Raw genomic sequence first — 21,244 nt, 5'->3', positions numbered from 1 at the left:
CCTAGATTTCTTACCTGGACAGTTAACCTTTCTTCACTTGACAACAAATGTAAAGTTTTGCACTAAAAATAAAAAAGGAAACAAAATAGTTAACAATAGAGTGAAAAAGTGATATCATGGCAGCATTGATTTAAAAGAAGATGATTTTAAGGAACCTTATCCGATGCAGAAGAACCACAGAAACTTTCGTAGTCTTCAAGAATTAGAATTTTTGAATTACTGCCACAAACTACACAGTCACATTTCTTGCCTCGAATCCTTATGTTGCGGAATTGTCCATTTAAAGCATCAAACATAAGCATGGTACCACTAAAAGATGCTAAAGAATGGTTAAGGAATAAAAGGATTTCTGTATCAAAAACTTGGCTTTCACTAAGAAAACTTTCCTATAACAAATGAGAACTGAAAAAGCAGAAAAAAAGGCACAGGTGCCTGGTGTGATACCATGGGTGGATGAAGAGGTATGAAAGATGGAAATTAGCTCACCTTATAGCTTCTTGGGCTTTATGCATATCACCCTGCACACAGTCCGTTGAGATGATGTCCACTGGACATGGAATATGGCAGGATTAATACGAGACTGCAGAAGATGGTAGTACCATAATGGAATGCAAATCTTAAAAATGTCAAGAACTACCGAAACACGTTAACCATGTGCCTATACAGAATAAATGTTCTTTTTATTAACTCACTGGGGAATTGGATGTCAGTGGTATATACAGGTACCTGCCATTTTGTTTTTGCATTCCTTTTATAAAAACGTTGATATGTCCTGCTTATTTCTGATGGGATCAAGATACACATTTTTCTAACTGCAGAAAAATTTTGCCCATTTTTTCAGGACTGTTTAGTGATCTGGTTGTATGGGAGAAGCCAAATGTTCTCTGTGGTGCCCAGTGTGGCGCTGGCCACATCAGACTGAAGAATAGAAAATGGAGAGGTGACCACAGAAGAGAGAGAGATCAGAGAGAGCACAACTACCTCTCCAGTCTAATCTAATCTGTAGTCAGGTGGTCGAGGGGGGATATATTTATTTTCTTTTTCTTACATGTTTTTCTGGTCTCTGTTAATATTTATTACTTAAAGTGACACTCCGCGCTGGCCGTAAGGTTAACAGCGTCTTGCTGAAGTTTATTGATAAATAAATTATCCACAGATAACGCGTTTCTGGAGCGCTAGGCTCCCTTTTTCAAATCTCTAGGATACTGACAGACTAGCACACTGGTAAAACATATATACGTCTCTAGATCAGCCTACCGGAAATAAACACCATACCGGTCCGGCTGTATAAAATGTCCCATTCACTTGTAAGTCCATATAGATCGACAGTCCTCACAATTCATAGCATGATAATGAAAATAATGAAAGAAACCACTACACTAAGTGTTATATGCATAGGGGACACAGAAAACGCCATGCACTTACATGTTGGCGCGTCTGCTGGTGATCACTGTGGCACAGGACCTTCGTGCATGCGCTCTTGGTACAATACCATAGTAACCAGAGGACGCCACAGGTCTTGTACGGACAAAAGAAAAAAATAAGTAGTGCTGATTGTCTCTTAAAGAGCCCAAATCAATAAAGTGTCTAATGCAGAACCACAACTCTATACCACAGACTCTGGCAGATATACCCGTATAAATAAAAAAAATGATAATAATAATCCAAAACTACATGTATAGTAATAACGATAATGGTGATAATGGCTTTTTTAGAATATATGGGGATCAAATAAAAATATAAATATAAGAATCAGATAAAAATATGAGATAAAAAGCACAGCATAGACTAAAAATTTATATAAATATAAATGATTAGATAAATAGATAAATAAATGGGTGAATCGTCAGATGTTACTCTCTATTGACTCAGTTAAACCCCATGGAACCAAAGAATACATTTTAAAAATCCAGTACATCTCCCTTCTTCTCAACGTAGAGAAGCGATTGCAATTTTTCACCGGAATGTGCTCTATAGGTATAACCGTAAAATTATCAAAGGACCCATCCGGACACATTTCAGCGTGTCGCGACACACTATGTTTCTCATAATGATTACACACATTAGATCTATGTTTATTCAAACGAGTTCGTAGGCTCATCTGTGTCCTCCCAATATATTGTAGTCCACAGGGGCACTCCAACAAATAAATCACATAGGAAGTGCCGCAATTCATATAACTACTAATGTTAAAGACATCACCAGTAACATTACTCCTAAACTGTTTTTGATTGTTTTTAATATTTAAGCAGCACTTGCATCGCTTTAAATTACATTTATAGCTGCCGCATGGTCTGAATCCCAGTTCTATTTTAGTGAATGAATTGATAGTTCTCAGGCGGCTAGGGGCTATGTGATTACGAAGTGTACGTGCCCTTCTATAGGCGATACCTGGTCTCTTAGGGATGATGTCTCTCAGGTAAGGGTCATTCTGTAAAATATGCCAGTGCTTTAAAAGAATGTTTCTAATATTTCTTGCTGAATGATTAAAAGTGGTAATAAAATTGTGGCAATAATCAGTGTTCTTTTTTGTAATCTTTTTATCCCTTCCCACTAGACATTGTTCCTGAGATAGATCACTAGCTTCTAGAAAAGCTGTATTAATAACTTGATTCAGATAGTGTCTTTCTTTAAAACGATTTATCATAATTTTGCTTTGTGATTTAAAATATTCTAATTTGGAACAGTTCTGCCATAGTCGCTTGAATTGTCCAAAGGGAACTGTAGTTTTCCATTTTTTAAAATGGGAACTTTTGAAATCTAAAAGGCTATTGCAGTCTACTTTTTTGAAGAAGGTCCTCGTATTATTGCTCACATATAAAACTAAATCCAAATATTCTATGCTGGACTCTGAGGAATTATGGGTAAAATTGAGGCCCCAATCATTATTATTAAGGTGTTGTACGAATGTAGAAAGTTCCTCATCACTACCATCCCATATAATGATCAAATCGTCTATGTATCGTTTCTACATGATTATGTTGTTGGACCAAGGGTTGGGGGACTGGATGTAGCGCTTCTCAAACTCACCCATATAGATATTGGCAAAGCTGGGTGCAAAACACATGCCCATAGCAGTCCGCCGTCTCTGTATATAAAACTGATTATTGAAACTAAAAACAATATGTTTTAAAATAAATCTAATTCCCTCTAAAAGAAACTTTTTCTGTTTATTAGGCATCGAATGGTCTTCCTCAATATGTAAACTAATGGTCTCCACCCCTTTTTCATGGGGGATATTGCTGTATAGCGCAGACATCCAGCGTTACCCATTTACATGTGGGTCGCCATGACATATCTTTCAAAAGATTGAGGAGACTAGCCGAGTCGTGTAAATAGGAGTCTAATTTTAATACATATCTTTGGAGTAAAATATTGATATATTGGGATAGATTACTGGTTAATAAATTAATTCCCGCAATGATCGAGCGTCCAGGAGGGTTTTTTTCATCTTTGTGCAATTTGGGTAGATGGTAAAAGATGGGAGTAGTGGGGTTTATTATTTTTATGTTATCCTTCTCTTTTTTGGACAGTATTCCTTCCATATATGCCTCGTCTATAAGATGATAGAATTCTACAATATATTCAGGTGTGGGGTCTCTGTTAAGAGTCTGATAATAATCAGTATCTGATAAAATACAGTTAGCTTCATTAATGTAATCACATCTATTTTGAACATCTCCCCCCCCTTTATCAGCTCCCCTGATCACAATATTCTCATTTACAGCCAAGTTGTGCATAGCTTTCCTTTCAGCTGATGTCAAGTTTCCCCCCTTTACAGGATTAACATTAACCCCTTGCCTCCGCAGCCTGTTTTGGCCTTAATGACCAGGGCATATTTTGCAAATCTGACCTGTCGCTCTTTATGTAGTTATAACTCTGCGATGCTTTTAACTATCACGGTTATTCTGAGATTGTTTTTTCGTGACATATTCCTCTCTATGTTTGTGGTATACTTTGGTTGATACACTCAGTAGTTTTTTGTGAAAAACACAAAATTTGCGCAAAAATTAGAAACATTTACAATCCTTTATATTCAAAATTCTCTTGTTCTGAAAAAAATAGTCATGCCACATGAATTAATTATTACTGCAACATCTACAACATGTCTACTTTATGGTGACGTCATTTGGTGAATGTCCTTTTACTTTTTAGGATGTTAGAGGTCTTCGAAATTTTGCAAGGATTTTTCAAGTTTTCAGGAAAATTTCAAATTCAGATTTTTTTAGGGACCGGTTCAGTTCTGAAGTGGATTTGTGGGGCCTGTATGTTAGTTACCCCCATAAATCCCTCCATTGTAAAAACTGCATCCCTCAACGTATTCAGAGTAACGTTTCATAAGTGTATTAACCCTTTAGGTGTTTTACAGAAATTTAAGCAAGTTGAAGGGGAAATTTAAAATTTTCATTTTTTTGGGCAAATATTCCATTTTAATCCATTTTTTCCTCTAACACAGCAAATACTAACTGAGAAATGGAACTCATTGTTTATTCCCCTTATTCCAATGTTTCTAGAAATCCCCCACATGTGGCTGCAGTGCGTCACCTGACTCAACCACAGACCTCAGACATGATAGAAGCCTTATGTATTTTTGGGGTCTTTTCTTATTTAAGGTTTTATATAGTCATTATATCATGTCACGGAGGCCTTGGGGTGCCAAAATATTTGTGAAAGACAAGTTTACGTTTCCATCGGTACAATTTTGGGGGACACGTGACACTCTGATCATTATTTATTAAAAATTTTTATGAGATGGTACAAATAAAAAACACAATTTAGCAGCTGTTTTTCACCATTTTTTTGTACGCCGTTTACTATACGTCACATATCACGTTATAGTTATTCGTCAGGTCGGTACGATTACAGGAATATCCATTTTATATAGCTTTTGATATAGTTTATGGCATTTATACTATAAATACTGTTTGTGTCTTGCATATTGTAAGAGTGGTAATATTTTAATTTCTTCGCCAATGGAGTTATGTGAGGGTTTTTTTTTTTGCAGCATAAGCTGATGCTTTTAGTGGTACACCTTTTGGGTACATGTGACGTTTTTTTCTATATTTTTTAGGGGGCGGGATTAACAAAATTTTTACATTTTTGTTAGTTTTTTATTTATTTTTTTAATGGCGTTAATCAAGTGGAAAAATTAATGTAACGGGTTAACAGATGGGGTTATTACGGACGCGGCGATACCACATATGTGTACTTTATTTATAGCGGATCATTAATAAAGGGAGGATGGGAAATGTGTATATTTATTTATTTATTTCAATTATTTTTTTTATTTATTATGTATTTATTTATTTAATTTATTTATTGTAATTAATTATTTATTTATTTATGTATGTATGTGTGTGTTTAGTGTTTTATTTTTACTTTCACTTTTTTACATATATAATGCATTACAGCACATGATCAGTGCTGTAATGCATTATATATTGAATGATCTGTCAGTGTTATACTGACAGATCATTCAAATGATCAGGTCCCTGCCTCACTGCAGGGGCCTGATCATTAGAAATCATAGCACCCCAGACGCACTGGGAAGTGTCTGGGTTGCTATGGTTACCCTCCCGGAGTCGCGCAATTACTCGCGCGGCTCCGGGGGGGAGAGGGAGCACGGGAGGGGGCGCCTGGAGAGGGAGAGAGCGGGCTGGGGAGGGGAAGCACGGGGAGGAGGGGGTGCGGGGTTGACTACGGCAGGGAGCAGGTGCCTGGGAGGAGCACAGCAGCCGCACAGCATGTGCAGCTGCCTCCTCCCAGCATCCGATCTGCGAGAAGCAGCAGATCTCCCCATAGACGCTGCGGTCGCACCGACCGCGGCGTCTATGGGGTTAACTGCCCGGGGGGAGCGCGGCTCCTCTCTGGGCAGTGGCAGCAGGAGGAGGCTGTGTGACACAGCCTCCTCCTGCTGCCCGGTCTCAGCCAGGGACAGTGGGGGGAGGCAGGAAGAGCACTGCTTTTCATGACGTCCCTGGACGTCATATTGGGGGAAGGGGTTAACTGATCTAAAATCTGTAGTAACAAGTGAAAAAAATGTTTCTATATTAGAGCCACGGGACTGTAATGGATAGAATGTGGATTTAGGTTTTAAATTAGTGCTAATAGGGGTAGGGGTTTCTAAATCCAAGTTGTCTGAAATAGCCAAGCAGGTTTTTCTTGATGTCTGTCTCTCATTTACATTTTTCATAGAGAAATGTCTAGTCAGTGTAAGCTTTCTTATAAAATTATTAAAATCAATAAAAAGACCAAATTCATTGATTTTACTGGTGGGGCAGAAAGATAAACCTTTTTCCAGCAAACTAGTCTCTGCCTCATTAAGAGAATATGTGGACAGGTTAAATATTTTTATATGTTCTGTTTGTTGCGCTTTGGAGTAGGTGTCACTTTTGTACTTGTTTCTCTTACCTCTATTTCCCCCTCTGACTCCTCGTTTACGCCTACGTTTTCGTTGGGATTTTTCCATTTCATCCCCATGGGACTGAAGTATTCCGTTAGTTTCACACGATGCGGATGTTCCTTTACTTGATAAGTGGCCATAGGGGATATGGCCGTTGGTAGCTCTAAAAAAGACGGATCATGTGAACTATTAATAGGTCTCGGGGTATCAATAATGGTCTGTCAGGTCGAGGGGGGAGGTGTGGAGTCGATCTTAGAAACCATAGTGGCTGGGGTGTTACAGACAGTGATGAGAGAATCATTTGAAGTTTCGAAAATGTTGCTAGTGTCTCTCGGATCGACACTATCAGTAGACATCTCTGTATCATGACGAATGGGGATAGTAAAACATGAGGTAGGTGGTAAAGCTAGGGAGGACAATTGTTTAGCCTCCACAAAAACCTCATCGTAATTCACTCCCTGTGTGTTGTGTGCATTGGATGATACATTGCTCTCATATCGAGTGTTCAATCTATCAGTATTCTTATGGACTGTTTTTATATTCTGATCATTTTTATTCCCAGGTGGTCTGGGAGTATTTATAGAGGTGGAATATTTATTTCCCTGAGGACTTTTTGAAAGATTGGGAAGATTACTTACATGAGTGTGCAAAAGGGCTTATTGTGCAGCTGGCCAATAAGAGCCTAGCCCTAGCTAATGAACAAAGTGTGAAAGTGAATAGTTTGTTATGTGAACTGGAACAGTAAAGACCACATAAAGATTTTGGTAGATATGAGAGACAACTGTCTATCAGGATCTTTAATGTGGAAAAAGAAATTATGGAAAGAAAATGTAATAAACTTAAGCGCGATAGGACCGATTATAAAAAACGATAATATCAAATTTTGGCTTAAAGGCCATGATAAGAACAAAGAATTACCAACTTGGACCCCTACACATGCACCTAATGCACCCCCTCATAGTGGCATCAAGAGAGGTCCTTATAAGAATTATAAATCCACTGGTGATCGGAAATTGCCCAATTCCAGATATTGCGAGGGTGAATCTACCAGTCGCACATTTAAAACACTAAGTGGACTAATTATAATAAGGGAAATAAATATTCCACCTCTATACATACTCCCAGACCACCTGGGAAGAAAAACGATCAGAATATAAGAACAGTCCATAAGAATACCGATAGATTGAACACTCGATATGAGAGCAATGTATCATTTAATGCACACAACACACAGGGAGTGAATTACGATGAGGTTTTTGTGGAGGCTAAACAATTGTCCTCCCTAGCTTTACCACCTACCTCATTTTCCACTATCCCCATTCGTCATTATAAAGAGATGTCTACTGAAAGTGTCCATCCGAGAGACACTAGCAACATTTTCGAAACTTCAAATGATTCTCTCATCACTGTCTGTAACACCCCAGCCACTATGGTTTCTAAGATCGACTCCACACCTCCCCCCTCGACCTCACAGACCATTATTGATACCCCGAGACCTATTAATAGTTCACATGATCCGTCTTTTTTAGAGCTACCAACAGCCATATCCCCTATGGCCACTTATCAAGTAAAGGAACATCCGCATCGTGTGAAACTAACTGAATACTTTAGTCCCATGGGGATGAAACGAAAAAAATCCCAACGAAAACGTAGCGGTACACGAGGAGTCAGAGGGGGAAATAGAGGTAAGAGAAACAAGTACAAAAGTGACACATACTCCAAAGCGCAACAAACAGAACATATAAAAATATTTAACCTGTCCACATATTCTCTTAATGAGGCAGAGACTAGTTTGCTGGAAAAAGGTTTATCTTCCTGCCCCACCAGTAAAATCAATAAATTTGGTCTTTTTATTGATCTTAATAATTTTATAAGAAAGCTTACACTGACTAGACATTTCTCTATGAAAAATTTAAATGAGACAGACATCAAGAAAAACCTGCTTGGCTATTTCAGACAACTTGGATTTAGAAACACCTACCCCTATTAGCACTAATTTAAAACCTAAATCCACATTCTCCATGGCTCTAATATAGAAAATTTTTTTCACTTGTTACTACAGATTTTAGATCAGTTAATGTTAATCCTGTAAAGGGGGGAAACTTGACATCAGCTGAAAGGAAAGCTATGCACAACTTGGCTGTAAATGAGAATATTGTGATCAGGGGAGCTGATAAAGGGGGGGGGAATAGTTGTTCAAAATAGATGTGATTACATTAATGAAGCTAACCGTATTTTATCAGATACTGATTATTATCAGACTCTTAACAGAGACCCCACACCTGAATATATTGTAGAATTCTATCATCTTATAGACGAGGCATATATGGAAGGAATACTGTCCAAAAAATAGAAGGAGTACATAAAAATAATAAACCCTGTTACTCCCATCTTTTACCATCTACCCAAATTACACAAAGATGAAAAAAAAACCTCCTGGACAGCCATTCATTGCGAGAATTAATTTATTAACCAGTAATCTATCCCAATATATCGATATTTTACTCCAAAGGTATGTAATAAAATTAGACTCCTATTTACGCGACTCGGCTAGTCTCCTCAATCTTTTGAAAGATATGTCATGGCGACCCACATGTAAATGGGTAACGCTGGATGTCTCTGCGCTATACAGCAATATCCCCCATGAAAAAAGGGTGGAAACCATTAGTTTACATATTGAGGAAGACCATTCGATGCCTAATAAACAGAAAAAGTTTCTTTTAGAGGGAATTAGATTTATTTTAAAACATATTGTTTTTAGTTTCAATAATCAGTTTTATATACAGAGACGGCGGACTGCTATGGGCATGTGTTTCGCACCCAGCTTTGCCAATATCTATATGGGTGAGTTTGAGAAGCGCTACATCCAGTCCCCCAACCCTTGGTCCAACAACATAATCATGTAGAAACGATACATAGACGATTTGATCATTATATGGGATGGTAGTGATGAGGAACTTTCTACATTCATACAACACCTTAATAATAATGATTGGGGCCTCAATTTTACCCATAATTCCTCAGAGTCCAGCATAGAATATTTGGATTTAGTTTTATATGTGAGCAATAATACGAGGACCTTCTTCTAAAAAGTAGACTGCAATAGCCTTTTAGATTTCAAAAGTTCCCATTTTAACAAAAATGGAAAACTACAGTTCCCTTTGGACAATTCAAGCGACTACAGCGGAACTGTTCCAAATTAGAAGATTTTAAATCACAAAGCAAGATTATGATAAATCGTTTTAAAGAAAGACACTATCTGAATCAAGTTATTAATACAGCTTTTCTAGAAGCTAGTGATCTCTCAGGAACAATGTCTAGTGGGAAGGGATAAAAAGATTACTAAAAAGGACACTGATTATTGCCACAATTTTATTACCACTTTTAATCATTCAGCAAGAAATATTAGAAACATTCTTTTAAAGCACTGGCATATTTTACAGAATGACCCTTACCTGAGAGACATCATCCCTAAGAGACCAGGTATCGCCTATAGAAGGGCACGTACACTTCGTAATCACATAGCCCCTAGCCGCCTGAGAACTATCAATTCATTCACTAAAATAGAACTGGGATTCAGTTTAGGAGTAATGTTACTGGTGATGTCTTTAACATTAGTAGTTATATGAATTGCGGCACCTCCTATGTGATTTATTTGTTGGAGTGCCCCTGTGGACTACAATATATTGGGAGGACACAGATGAGCCTACGAACTCGTTTGAATAAACATAGATCTAATGTGTGTAATCATTATGAGAAACATAGTGTGTCACGACACGCTGAAATGTGCCCGGATGGGTCCTTTGATAATTTTACGGTTATACCTATAGAGCACATTCCGGTGAAAAATTGCAATCGCTTCTCTACGTTGAGAAGAAGGGAGATGTACTGGATTTTTAAAATGTCTTCTTTGGTTCCATGGGGTTTAAATGAGTCAATAGAGAGTAACATCTGACGATTCACCCATTTATTTATTTATCTAATCATTTATATTTATATACATTTTTAGTCTATGCTGTGCTTTTTATCTCATATTTTTATCTGATTCTTATATTTATATTTTTACTTCATCCCCATATATTCTAAAAAAGCCATTATCACCATTATCGTTATTACTATACATGTAGTTTTGGATTATTATTATCATTTTTTTATTTATACGGGTATATCTGCCAGAGTCTGTGTTATAGAGTTGTGGTTCTGCATTAGACACTTTATTGGTTTGGGCTCTTTAAGAGACGATCAGCACTACTTCTTTTTTTCTTTTCCTTTGTCCGTGCAGGACCTGTGGCGTCCTCTGGTTACTATGGTATTGTACCGAGAGCGCATGCGCGAAGGTCCTGTGCCAGAGTGATCACCAGCGGACGCGCCTACATGTAAGTGCATGGCGTTTTCTGTGTCCCCTATGTATATACCACTTAATGTGTAGTGGTTTCTTTCATTATTTTCATTATCACGCTATGAATTGTGAGGACTGTCGATCTATATGGACTTACAAGTGAATGGGACATTTTATACAGCCGAACCGGTATGGTGTTCATTTCCGGTAGGCTGATCTAGAGACGTATATATGTTTTACCAGTGTGCTAGTCTGTCAGTATCCTAGAGATTTGAAAAAGGGAGCCTAGAACTGCGGAAACGCGTTATCTGTGAATAATTTATTTATTTATCAATAAACTTCAGCAAGACGCTGTTAACCTTACGGCCAGGGCGGAGGTATTTTTATTTTTTTTTCCCTTGGACATTGTGTGAACCGTACCCTTGTGGATATCGGTGGATGACCTCCTGCAGCGGCCTTCATACTAACCTCATTTCCCTTTGATGCGGTGTATAGTGGTTGTGACTGTTCACAACCGCAACAGGTGAGCTGAAACCTGAATAGCTCTATATGCTAAGTGGAATTTACTGATTTACCCTATGAGGCGCTCTGCCTGTTTTTTCTCCTTGTCTTTCTTAAAGTGACACTGTCACCCCCTTTTTGCATTCTGACTTCTCTACACAGGTGTAAAAGGTAAATTTAACAGTTTTCATACCTTATTTTATATCATACGTCATGGTGCTTGTTTAAGTAAAAAGTGATCTTTTAGCAACTGCAGAGTGTGCAAAGTGGGCGGGGCTTCACTGCAACAGCGCCACTTAGCCTCGCCCACAGAGTCGCCATTGGCTCCGCCCCTCTGTCATCATAGGCACAGAGGCCCCACCCCCTCACCGACCATTGGAACAGGCTGGCCTAAAGGTCTAGGCCCCACCCCCTCTAGGTCGGCCCATACCAATGGGCGTCGAGGCGCAGGGCCTATGTGTCGATGACGTCACGGACGGCGGGCCAACGGTGGCGCTGTGGGTGGGGCTAAGTGGTGCCGTTGCCGTAAAGCCTCGCCAACTTAACACAATTACAGTTGATAAAAGACTACTTTTTACTTGAACAAGCACCATGACGTATGATATAAAATAAGGTATGAAAACTGCTAAATTTACCCTTTACACCTGTGTAGAGAAGTCAGAATGCAAAAAAGGGGGTGACAGTGTCACTTTAAGAATACAAACTGGAATAATCTCAAATGATCCAATTCTTGTGCATAAACAAATGTAACTATAGTTGTACCTATCATCCTGTACTGTATTGTGTTTGCTCATCACCAGGCATTTACATCATCAGAGCAGTTCTGCAGAGAACTCTCCTTATTCCTCACGCCAGTGTCTTGTGAATTCAAGAATGTTACAAAACCTCATGTGATTCCTGTATGACTTTATAAGCTCATGTGATCCTTTAAATTATGTGTCGTTACTACTTATAGATGACCTACTATGAAGAAAGGTTAAAAAAGAAATGTATTAAGAAATGTGAGAAGCTTTCAGAGCTTTCTACTTTTTCTATACTCAGAAATTATAACTTCTTTCTAACCTTATGGCCCGATCACACTAAATTGACATATCAATTCTTCGGGAGGAGAGTGGAGGCGCACAAGAAATCCCATTGAATCAGTGGGACAGGCAGAATTTCAAGTGGGTCCACTGCACGGGCTCCGTTTGAAACTCTGCCAGTTTTACTCTTAGGGCCAGTTCACACTGAGCAAAATCGTCGGAACTCCGCTGCGGAAATTTCCGCCGCGCTCAGTGTGCTGCTGTAAGTGAACGAAAGGGTGCGCGCTCGTCCACTCCATTGCTCTCTGCTCGAAGAACTAACGTGTTACTTCTTTGAGCAGAGAGGAGAGGGAGCTGACAAGCGCGCACCGTCTCATTCACTTACAGCAGCACACTGAGCACAGTGGGATTCTGTGGCGGAAATCTCCGCTGCAGAATTCAAACGATCTTGCTCAGTGTGAACTGGCCCTTAAAATTATACTCTTACCCTCCTTACTCCTCCTATGTGCACTTGTCTGCACCATCCACAAGCTTAGATGCTGCACATTTGCACCTGTATAAAATTTCTCTGTGTCTTATTTTTGCTCTAAAATTGCTTCATTTCATCGGTGGACAGTGTCACCTAGGCGGGGCTTCATGGCAATTGGGGCCCCTCTCTGCACCTAAGGTAGGGGACACTGGCCATCCATGAAATAAAGAGAATTTAACACAGAGAGAAGACACAGACAAGTTCTAAGCTGGGTTCACACTATGTATATTTGAGGCTGTATTTGTGAGGCTGTATAGCAACCAAAACAAGGAGTGGATTGAAAACACAGAAAGGCTCTGTTCACATAATGTTGTAATTGAGTGGATAGCCGCCAAATATTTGATGTTATTTTAAAACAACGGCTGTTATATTGAAATAATGGCCGTTAATTACTGTTATATGGCGGCCATCCACTCAGTTTCAACATTGTGTGAACAGATCCTTTCTGGGTTTTCAATCCACTCCTGGTTTTGGTTGCTATGAGGACCTGACATGAGGACCAAATACAGCCTGAAATATACATAGTGTGAACCCAGCCTTATACTGTATATATTAAAAGGTGCAGCATCTAAGCTTGTGAATGCTGAAAAGAACCGCTTTAACTTCCTAAATACACCCTAATGGTTATGACTAGAGGTGCGCGGACCATCAGACTTTTGGTCCAACGGCATCTGCACTCGATCGTGATGCCTGTGATCCCGGGTGCATAGTTGCGATCCTGGGAAAATGTGGCCAGGACATTCCAGGGAATCCCAGATAGATTCCTCTTTATGTTTGTGGTATACTTTGGCTGATACACTCAGTCGTTTTTTGTAAACATTTGCGCAAAAATTGAAAAATTTACATTTCTTTATATTCAAAATTCTCTTTTCCTAAGAAAGATAGCCATGTCACAAACTAATTATTACTGCAACATCTACAACATGTCTCCTTTATGGTGTCATTTGGTGAACATCCTTCTACTTTTTAGGATGTTAGAGGACTTTTGCAGTAATTTTTCATATTTTCATGAAAATTTCAAATTCTGATTGTATTAGGGAGCAGTTCAGTTCTGAAGTGGATTTGTGGGGCCTGTATGTTAGTTATCCCCATTAATCTCTCCACTGTAAAAACTGCCCCCCTCAAAGTATTCAAAGTAACATTTCATAAGTTTATTAACCCTTTAGGTGTTTCGCAGAAATTTAAGCAAGTTGGAGGGGAAATCCCCAAAAAATATTTTTTTGGCAGATAATCTTTTTTAATCCATTTTTTTCCTTTAATACAGCAAATACTAAGTGAGAAATACCACTCACTATTGATTCTTCTTATTCCAATGTTTCTAGAAATCCCCCATATGTGGCTGCAGTGCGCCACCTGACTCAAACACAGACCTCGGACATGACAGAGACCTGGTGAATTTTGGGGCCTTTTTTTAGCTATTATACCATGTCACAGAGGCCTTGCGGTGCCAAAATATGTAAGACAAATTGACGTTTCCATCGGTACCATTCTGGGGAAGATGTGACACCTTGATAATTTTTTTTATGAGGTGGCACGAATTAAAAACACAATTTAGCAGCTTTTTTTTCATCATTTTTTTGTATGCCATTTACTATATGTTACATATGACATGTTATCTTTATGCATGGCTTCCCTTTGGGCAGTGGCAGAAGTACTGAAGTACTGGAGATTTTTAAATAGAAGTAAATTACAAATCTTTAAAAACTTTCTGACATCAGTTGATTTGATTTTTTTTTATTTCATTAGAACCAAAATGACATAGCTATAGTTGCCTGATGGTAACTGATTTTAGGGTACAAACCCACTTGACGTATTTGCTGCGTGAATCAGTCTTAAAAATAAGCAGGCAAAACGCAGGTTGGCTTTATACGATTGTTCTGCGTTAAAATACGCAATTGCGTATTTTTGAAGCGTGAAGCTTGTTGTTAGCAAAGCATCAGTTGTTAACAACCTGTGCGAAAAACGCATGTAGCTTCACGCTTCAAAAATACGCAATTGCGTATTTTAACTCAGAACAATTTTATAAAGCCAACCTGCGTTTTGCCTGCTTATTTTTAAGACTGATTCACGCAGCAAATACGTCAAGTGGGTTTGTACCCTTAGGGTGGTATTACACGGAACGATAATCGGCCGAATTGGCCCGATTCGGCCGATTATCGCTCCGTGTAATAAATGCAACGATCAGCCGATGACAACGATCATCGGCTGATCGTTGATATAATTTAGAACCTATTTTCGTCGGGCGCCGACCGCGCACCGCTGCGTGTAATAGCGGTGAGTGGCCGGCGACTAACGATATACATTACCCATCCACGTTCCAGGGCTGCTCCTGCCGTGCGCTTCTCCATGCGTCCCGCACGCGCTCTAGCGCAGGCCGCGGCGGTCCCGGCCTGTGATTGGCTGAGCGGCCTACCAGCTGACAGGCCGCTGTGACGCTAGAGAGCGCGCGGGACCCCCGGGAGAAGCGGACGCAGGAGCAGCCCTGGAACGTGGATGGGTAATGTATGCCAGTTCAGCAAGGGCTGCAAGGACATCGGTAACGATGTCCTTGCAGCTCTTGTCAAACGATTATCGGGCCGTGTAATAGGTCCAGTAAACGAGCAACGATCTAGCAGATCGCTGCTCGTTTACAGGTATTATCGGGCCCTGCTCGGCCCGTGTAATACCACCCTTAGAGTCTATGTGGGAATACTTTTATCAGTTCCATGAAGGGGACACTAGTAATGTCTCTCTAAAGATCCTGAAGGTGATAAGTGGGAGAAGTCCCTCTGCATTGTACCTGAGCATTTGACTGGGATTTTATTACGCTTTCAAAAACTTCTTCATACTTCAATAACATTTATTTATAACTGCAGTAAAGGATACAGGCCAATCCAGATGCTAACTTCAACACTTCCAAAGCTTGTATGCATCCCATAATTCCAGGCACTAAAACACACAAGTAAATAAAGATGAATAAGAATATTACAATTTGTCCTCATGAAAATAAAAGGAAATAAACAAAATAAGGGAAACTGACAGCACGTATATGCATATTCCTCCCCTCCCCCACACACACACACAGTTTTTGCTATGAATCCACCCCCCCCCCTAAAGCGATCGCAGCGTTTAAAGAAGTCAGTGACAGGATAAGCACCTGTCACTGACTGATTGGGACCCCCGCAGTGGCTACAATTTTTCTTTTACACTAATAAAAACTAGAAATTGTGGTGCAAAAACTGAGCCCACCAACCAGCCCGGAAGGTGAAAAAATAATAGCAATATGGCTCTAAGAAGGGGAGGAGGAGAGCACTGCTCATTGTGATCTGGACATCCGTGCATCAATGACCTTAGTCATTAAAGGATTAAAGGTAGAGCTAATAGTGCGCTTACACTGAGAGATTTATCTGACAGATTTTTGACGCCAAAGCCAGGAACAGACTATAAACAGGGTGCAGGTCATAAAGGGAAGACTGAGATTGCCTGTCTTTTCAAGTCCATTCCTGACTTTGGCTTCCAAAATTGGTCAGATAAATCTGCCTGTGTAAACGCACCATTAGGCTATGTTCACACGTTGTATGAGACCGGCCGTTCCGTGACCCCGGTACTTAAGTACTTAAAGAGAACCAATCACCTAAATGTAACTGTCCCTATTATGAAAGTATATCTCTCCCTAAGTCTATTCATGAAGATACAGACTGCATTTGCAGTCTGTATCTTTATACTTTACCTGATCCTCTGTTCCCTGGCTGTTCCGGTGGGCGCCGCCATCTTGATGACGTCACTTGCGTTCCAGCGGTGCGTTCCAGCGTGACGTCATCAAGATGGCGCCGCCGCCGGAACAGCCAGGGAACAGAGAATCGGGTAAAGTATAAAGATACAGACTGCAAAGGCAGTCTGTATCTTCATAGATAGACTTCATGAAGATACAGACTGTATTTGCAGTCTGTATCTTTATACTTTACATATCCTCTGCTTCAGTGCCGCACGGCCGGGTGCCGCCATCTTGATTACGGGCCTTGCGTTCCACCGCTGGAACGCAAGCGACGTAATCAAGATGGCGGCGCCGGCCTTGCTGCACCGAAGAAGAGGATAGGTAAAGTATAAAGATACAGACTGCAGAGGCAGTCTGTATCTTCATAAATAGATTAGAGAAGAGGGACTAGAAAATACACAGCGATCTTGCGCTGTATAGCGCGAGATCACTGTGTATTAACGGAGCGGCGGGCAAAGGATCATGGGAACCTTTCCTGCCGCTCTGCATGACGGGAGTTTCCTGTCTCGCGCCGGCTCTTTTGAAAAGAGCCGGCTCGAGACAGGAAAGTAAAAAGTGAATAATTAAAAAACGTGGCAATAAAAATAATTATATTTACAAATGTCAATAAAATGATGATTTACATCTAATTAGGGAATAAAATTTTTTTAACTTTCGTCCATGATTGGTTCTCTTTAAGGGTGATCCCGCATCAGAGCTTACCATAGCCCACAGTGAAGCGAGCGGCCGGAGCCGCTCGCTTCACAGTATGAACTCACAGGTCTTTCTGCGGCCGGAATTCACTGAATTCCGGCCGCAGAAAACTGACCTGTCAGTTTCGTTCTGGCGCCGCATGGGCTCCTGGCCGGAGCGTGTACGATGTGTGTACGCTCCAGCCGGGATCCGATTCAACACAGAGCTATGTCACACACTGCAAAACTACGGCTGTAGTTCTGCGGCGAGAACTACGGCCGTAGTTTTACGTTGTGTAAACATAGCCTAAGAATGTTAGTTTTTTTTTAATTTGAATAAAAAAATAAAATTTTTAAGTTCACCTACCAATGCCAAGAACACCACCATCTGCACAGTTAGTCACAGTCTCTGCAGGTGGAGGCATAGGAAATAAGCATCGGTAACACGGCCCTCCATTATGATTATACACTGTAAGCTGAAGAGAGATAATGAACTTTAATAAAAAAGTAATTTTGAGAAATCAAACAGCAGGGGCAGGGGGAACATAATAAACAATCATTACTCTTCCCATGCCTTTGCAGTGCTGAATTGCCATTCCGGAACCTCCTTCACAGCTGTCGTCCCGAATCGATTGTTGGACTGCCCACTGAACTAGTTGGTGACTGGGTCCGGCATTATCGGAACTCAGGGGTCCCGGAGCCTATAACCCCGTGCTTCGTGGTGACGGGGAGAGGTAAGTAATGATTGTTTCTTATATTCCCCCTTGGCAGCTGACAGTTTTTTTAAAAATCACCAGACTTTTCCTTAAGGGTACAAACCCACTTGCCGGATCTGCAGCGAGTCTCGCTGCAGATCCCAGCCCTATACTTTCATTAGCAAAGAAACTTGCAGCAGGGATGTACATCCCTGCTGCGATTTTGTCTGCAGCCCTCCCCATTAACCCCCTAGCCGCCGGACATTATACATTACCGGGTCCCTGTTCCTGCTTGCTTCGGGGCTCCCGGTGTCTTCACGGCCCCGCTCCTGCTTGCTTCGGTGGCTCCCGACACGTTCTGCCCGGCCAATCAGTGCGCTGCCCCGCCGCAGCGCACTGATTGGCCGGGCGGGCCGTGAAGACACCGGGAGCCCCAAAGCAAGCAGGAACGGGGACCCGGTAATGTATAATGTCCGGCGGCTAGGGGGTTAATGGGGAGGGCTGCAGACAAAATCGCAGCAGGAATGTACATCCCTTCTGCGAGTTTCTCTGCTAATGAAAGTATAGGGCTGGGATCTGCAGCGAGTCTCGCTGCAAAAACGCAGCAAGGAGACTCGCTGCAGACCCGCCCAGTGGGTTTGTAGCCTAAAAATAAATATCAGCATCTGGGCCCTAGTGAGGTGCAGACAGTGTACTGTAGTTGGCAGTCCCCTTGTGACCATGTTTAGAGATGAGGGAACCTCGAGCATGCTCGAGTCCATCCGAACCCGAACTTTCGGCATTTGATTAGCGGTGGCTGCTGAACTTGGATAAAGCCCTAAGGCTATGTGGAAATCATGGATATAGTCATTGGCTGTATCCATGTTTTCCAGACAACCTTAGAGCTTTATCCAAGTTCAGCAGCCCCAGCTAATCAAATACCGAAAGTTCGGGTTCGGATCGACTCGAACCCGGTTCGCTCATCTCTAACCATGTTACCTTCTGATAATTTGTCTGTGGAGTGAATTATGCAAAATCTCAGGCCTCCTACTGTAATTTATTATTATTATTTATTTATAGAGAGCCCTTAATTCCAGAGCGGTAACTGTAATGAAGAAGTGGAGTTGAGAGTTTATGCCACACCTCACCACTGCTTCTCCCTCCTCCTTCCTCATGAATAATCTCTGCTGCTCAGCCTCCTGCTTACTCACTCTATCAGCCAGTGTCTCTGAGTGTTGATATCAGTGATAAAATGCCTACAGAGGACTGATCTGCAATCAGATATAGTTAAATCTCCAACCCTAACTGTGCTGGAGCCATGGTATAGGGGTTAAACAAACTAGACACCAGCAACAGTTTCTTTCCTGAGTTCAATTTCCTTGATGGAAATTAAATAGTTATTTTTTTCTCATCATTATTGTAAAACTATTTGGACCTCTTTTAAAATTCTTGATACAATGATACAATAATGAGAAAATAAATAAATAAATAAATTTTATTTAATTTTCATAAGGGGAATCAACACAGGAAAAAAAATTGTAGTTGGTCTTTAGTCAGGTGATTTACCCCTAAACCACGGTTTAGGATTGGAGATTCAACTACTGCATATCAGTCGTTTGTAGTCAGTTTATCACGAATATCAACACTTAACACTGGCTGACAGCGACAGCTAGCAGAAGGCTAAACAGCAGAGATTATTCATGAAGAAGAGGGATAAGGAAACAGTGGTGAGGCGTGCCAGAGTGCTGCACAAATGATGAGCCACAACTCCCCTTTAACTCTTTATTACTGTAGGAGACACAAAACTGTTCATAATCCACTCCACAGAAAGATTACCAAAAGGGTAACATGCTAACTAGGGGACTGCCAACTACAGCACACCGTCAGCTTATTGGGTAGGGCCCGGGTGCCAAAAGACTCCCTTTAAAGGGGTTATCCAGCATTAGGAAAACATGACCACTTTCTTCCATAAGAAACACAACTCTTTTCTCCAGTTCAGGTGTAATTTGCAGTTAAGCTCCATTGACTTCAATAGAACTAAGTTCTAAAACCCCACCCAAACTGGAGACAAGTATGGTCTTGTCTCTGGAAGTAAGGGTGTATGTTTTTCTAATGCTGGATGACCACCTTTAGGCGGTTTTGTTGTAGGATAGGGCACAAATTTAAGTTACTGGAGCATAAGGCACATATACTAAAAGGGGAATACACCCTTAAAGGAGAATTCCGGTAAAGGGGCTTTTTTTTTGCCAAGGGGTCAGGGAGGTGGAGGATGAAAGAAATAACATGCACTTCTGGGGGGGGGGGGGGGAGGGATAAAATTTTAAAAATTAAGAACAGGTACCTGTCCTTCCCATCTCAGTGCACTTGCAGATACTAATGGTTTACCAGCTGCCACACAAGCATCATTGACCAAATACCTGGTGGGAACATTGTCAGAGCAGTCCGCTATCACATCATATGTTACAGGTTACTTAAGGATAAGACACTCATAATGGAAAAAACTAACATAAAACATAGAAAAACTATATGGATTTGTATAGACAGGCACCTAAGCCAGGGAGGAACTTGGTGCTAGTTAGTTTATTACAGTACTCAGCTGGTCCGGTGGTCTCCTTAGTCGTTCCTTTTAAACGGCTAAGAAGTAGCCAATCAGCGGCATCAGCACTGGCATCACCTATTAGCAATGTGAGCCATAATGCCAGTAGCATGGATATCTACACTGCAGGGGATTGTGCTGGACTGCTGTGGAATTGAGGAATTGGGAAACCCACTAGTCAAGAGAATAGGGGTCCCATGTCCACCAGATAAGCACTGTGAATGATAGACAAGCGCTGAATAGACAGACAAGTACGGGACTGTTTCCTAGTGAGTAAATAGACCTGAAAATACACACCGCAGCTGTGTTCACTCACAGGATAAGAGACCCACTTTCTAATAACTGGTGGGTTTCCCAGCAGTTGGACCCCCATACCTTTCACCTGTAGACAGATAAGTTTTAATCTTGGGATACGCATTTTAAAATTGCATGGTAAAGGCTCCTTGCACTGTCAGACTCAGAGCTCAGAGACTGCTTCATGTCTGCAGAGGCTATTGTTCTTTCTAGGCCTGGCAGGCATGATGATGTCAATTGTCATGCTTTGTGGTGAAGCAGAACTTTCAATATACTAAAGCTGCATTGACTATTCTACGCAGGCCGTCTACAGGGGAGGAAACAACTCCCATTAGAGTTACAACACCTGTCACACAGTTATAATAGGTCTGATGACAGTTTAGTTTCCCTGTCTGTATATTTATTGTCCCTTAGTTCATGTAGAGATATACAGAGATGAGAAGTATTACCGTTCTCCCAAC

General features: G+C 40.9%; 1 protein-coding gene across 2 annotated transcripts in view; it reads right to left on the bottom strand.

Moving 5' to 3' along the window:
* MOCS3 (molybdenum cofactor synthesis 3) overlaps positions 1-21,244 on the bottom strand; it is a 47,078-nt gene that overhangs the window by 10,415 nt on the left and 15,419 nt on the right. For both annotated transcript variants that reach the window (XM_069954412.1, XM_069954413.1), the window contains exons 6-10: positions 20,235-20,352; positions 17,587-17,695; positions 15,660-15,722; positions 156-319; positions 15-62 (exon numbers count right to left, since the gene is read on the bottom strand). In XM_069954412.1, the coding sequence (XP_069810513.1) occupies positions 15-62; positions 156-319; positions 15,660-15,722; positions 17,587-17,695; positions 20,235-20,352 (502 nt within the window). The remainder of the gene's footprint in view (positions 1-14; positions 63-155; positions 320-15,659; positions 15,723-17,586; positions 17,696-20,234; positions 20,353-21,244) is intronic.

Source organism: Dendropsophus ebraccatus, chromosome 15 (assembly GCF_027789765.1).
Source record: "Dendropsophus ebraccatus isolate aDenEbr1 chromosome 15, aDenEbr1.pat, whole genome shotgun sequence".
NCBI classification, from domain to species: Eukaryota; Metazoa; Chordata; class Amphibia; order Anura; family Hylidae; genus Dendropsophus; species Dendropsophus ebraccatus.
Note: the sequence above shows the minus strand (reverse complement) of the source record. Positions and strands in the feature narration are given on the sequence as shown.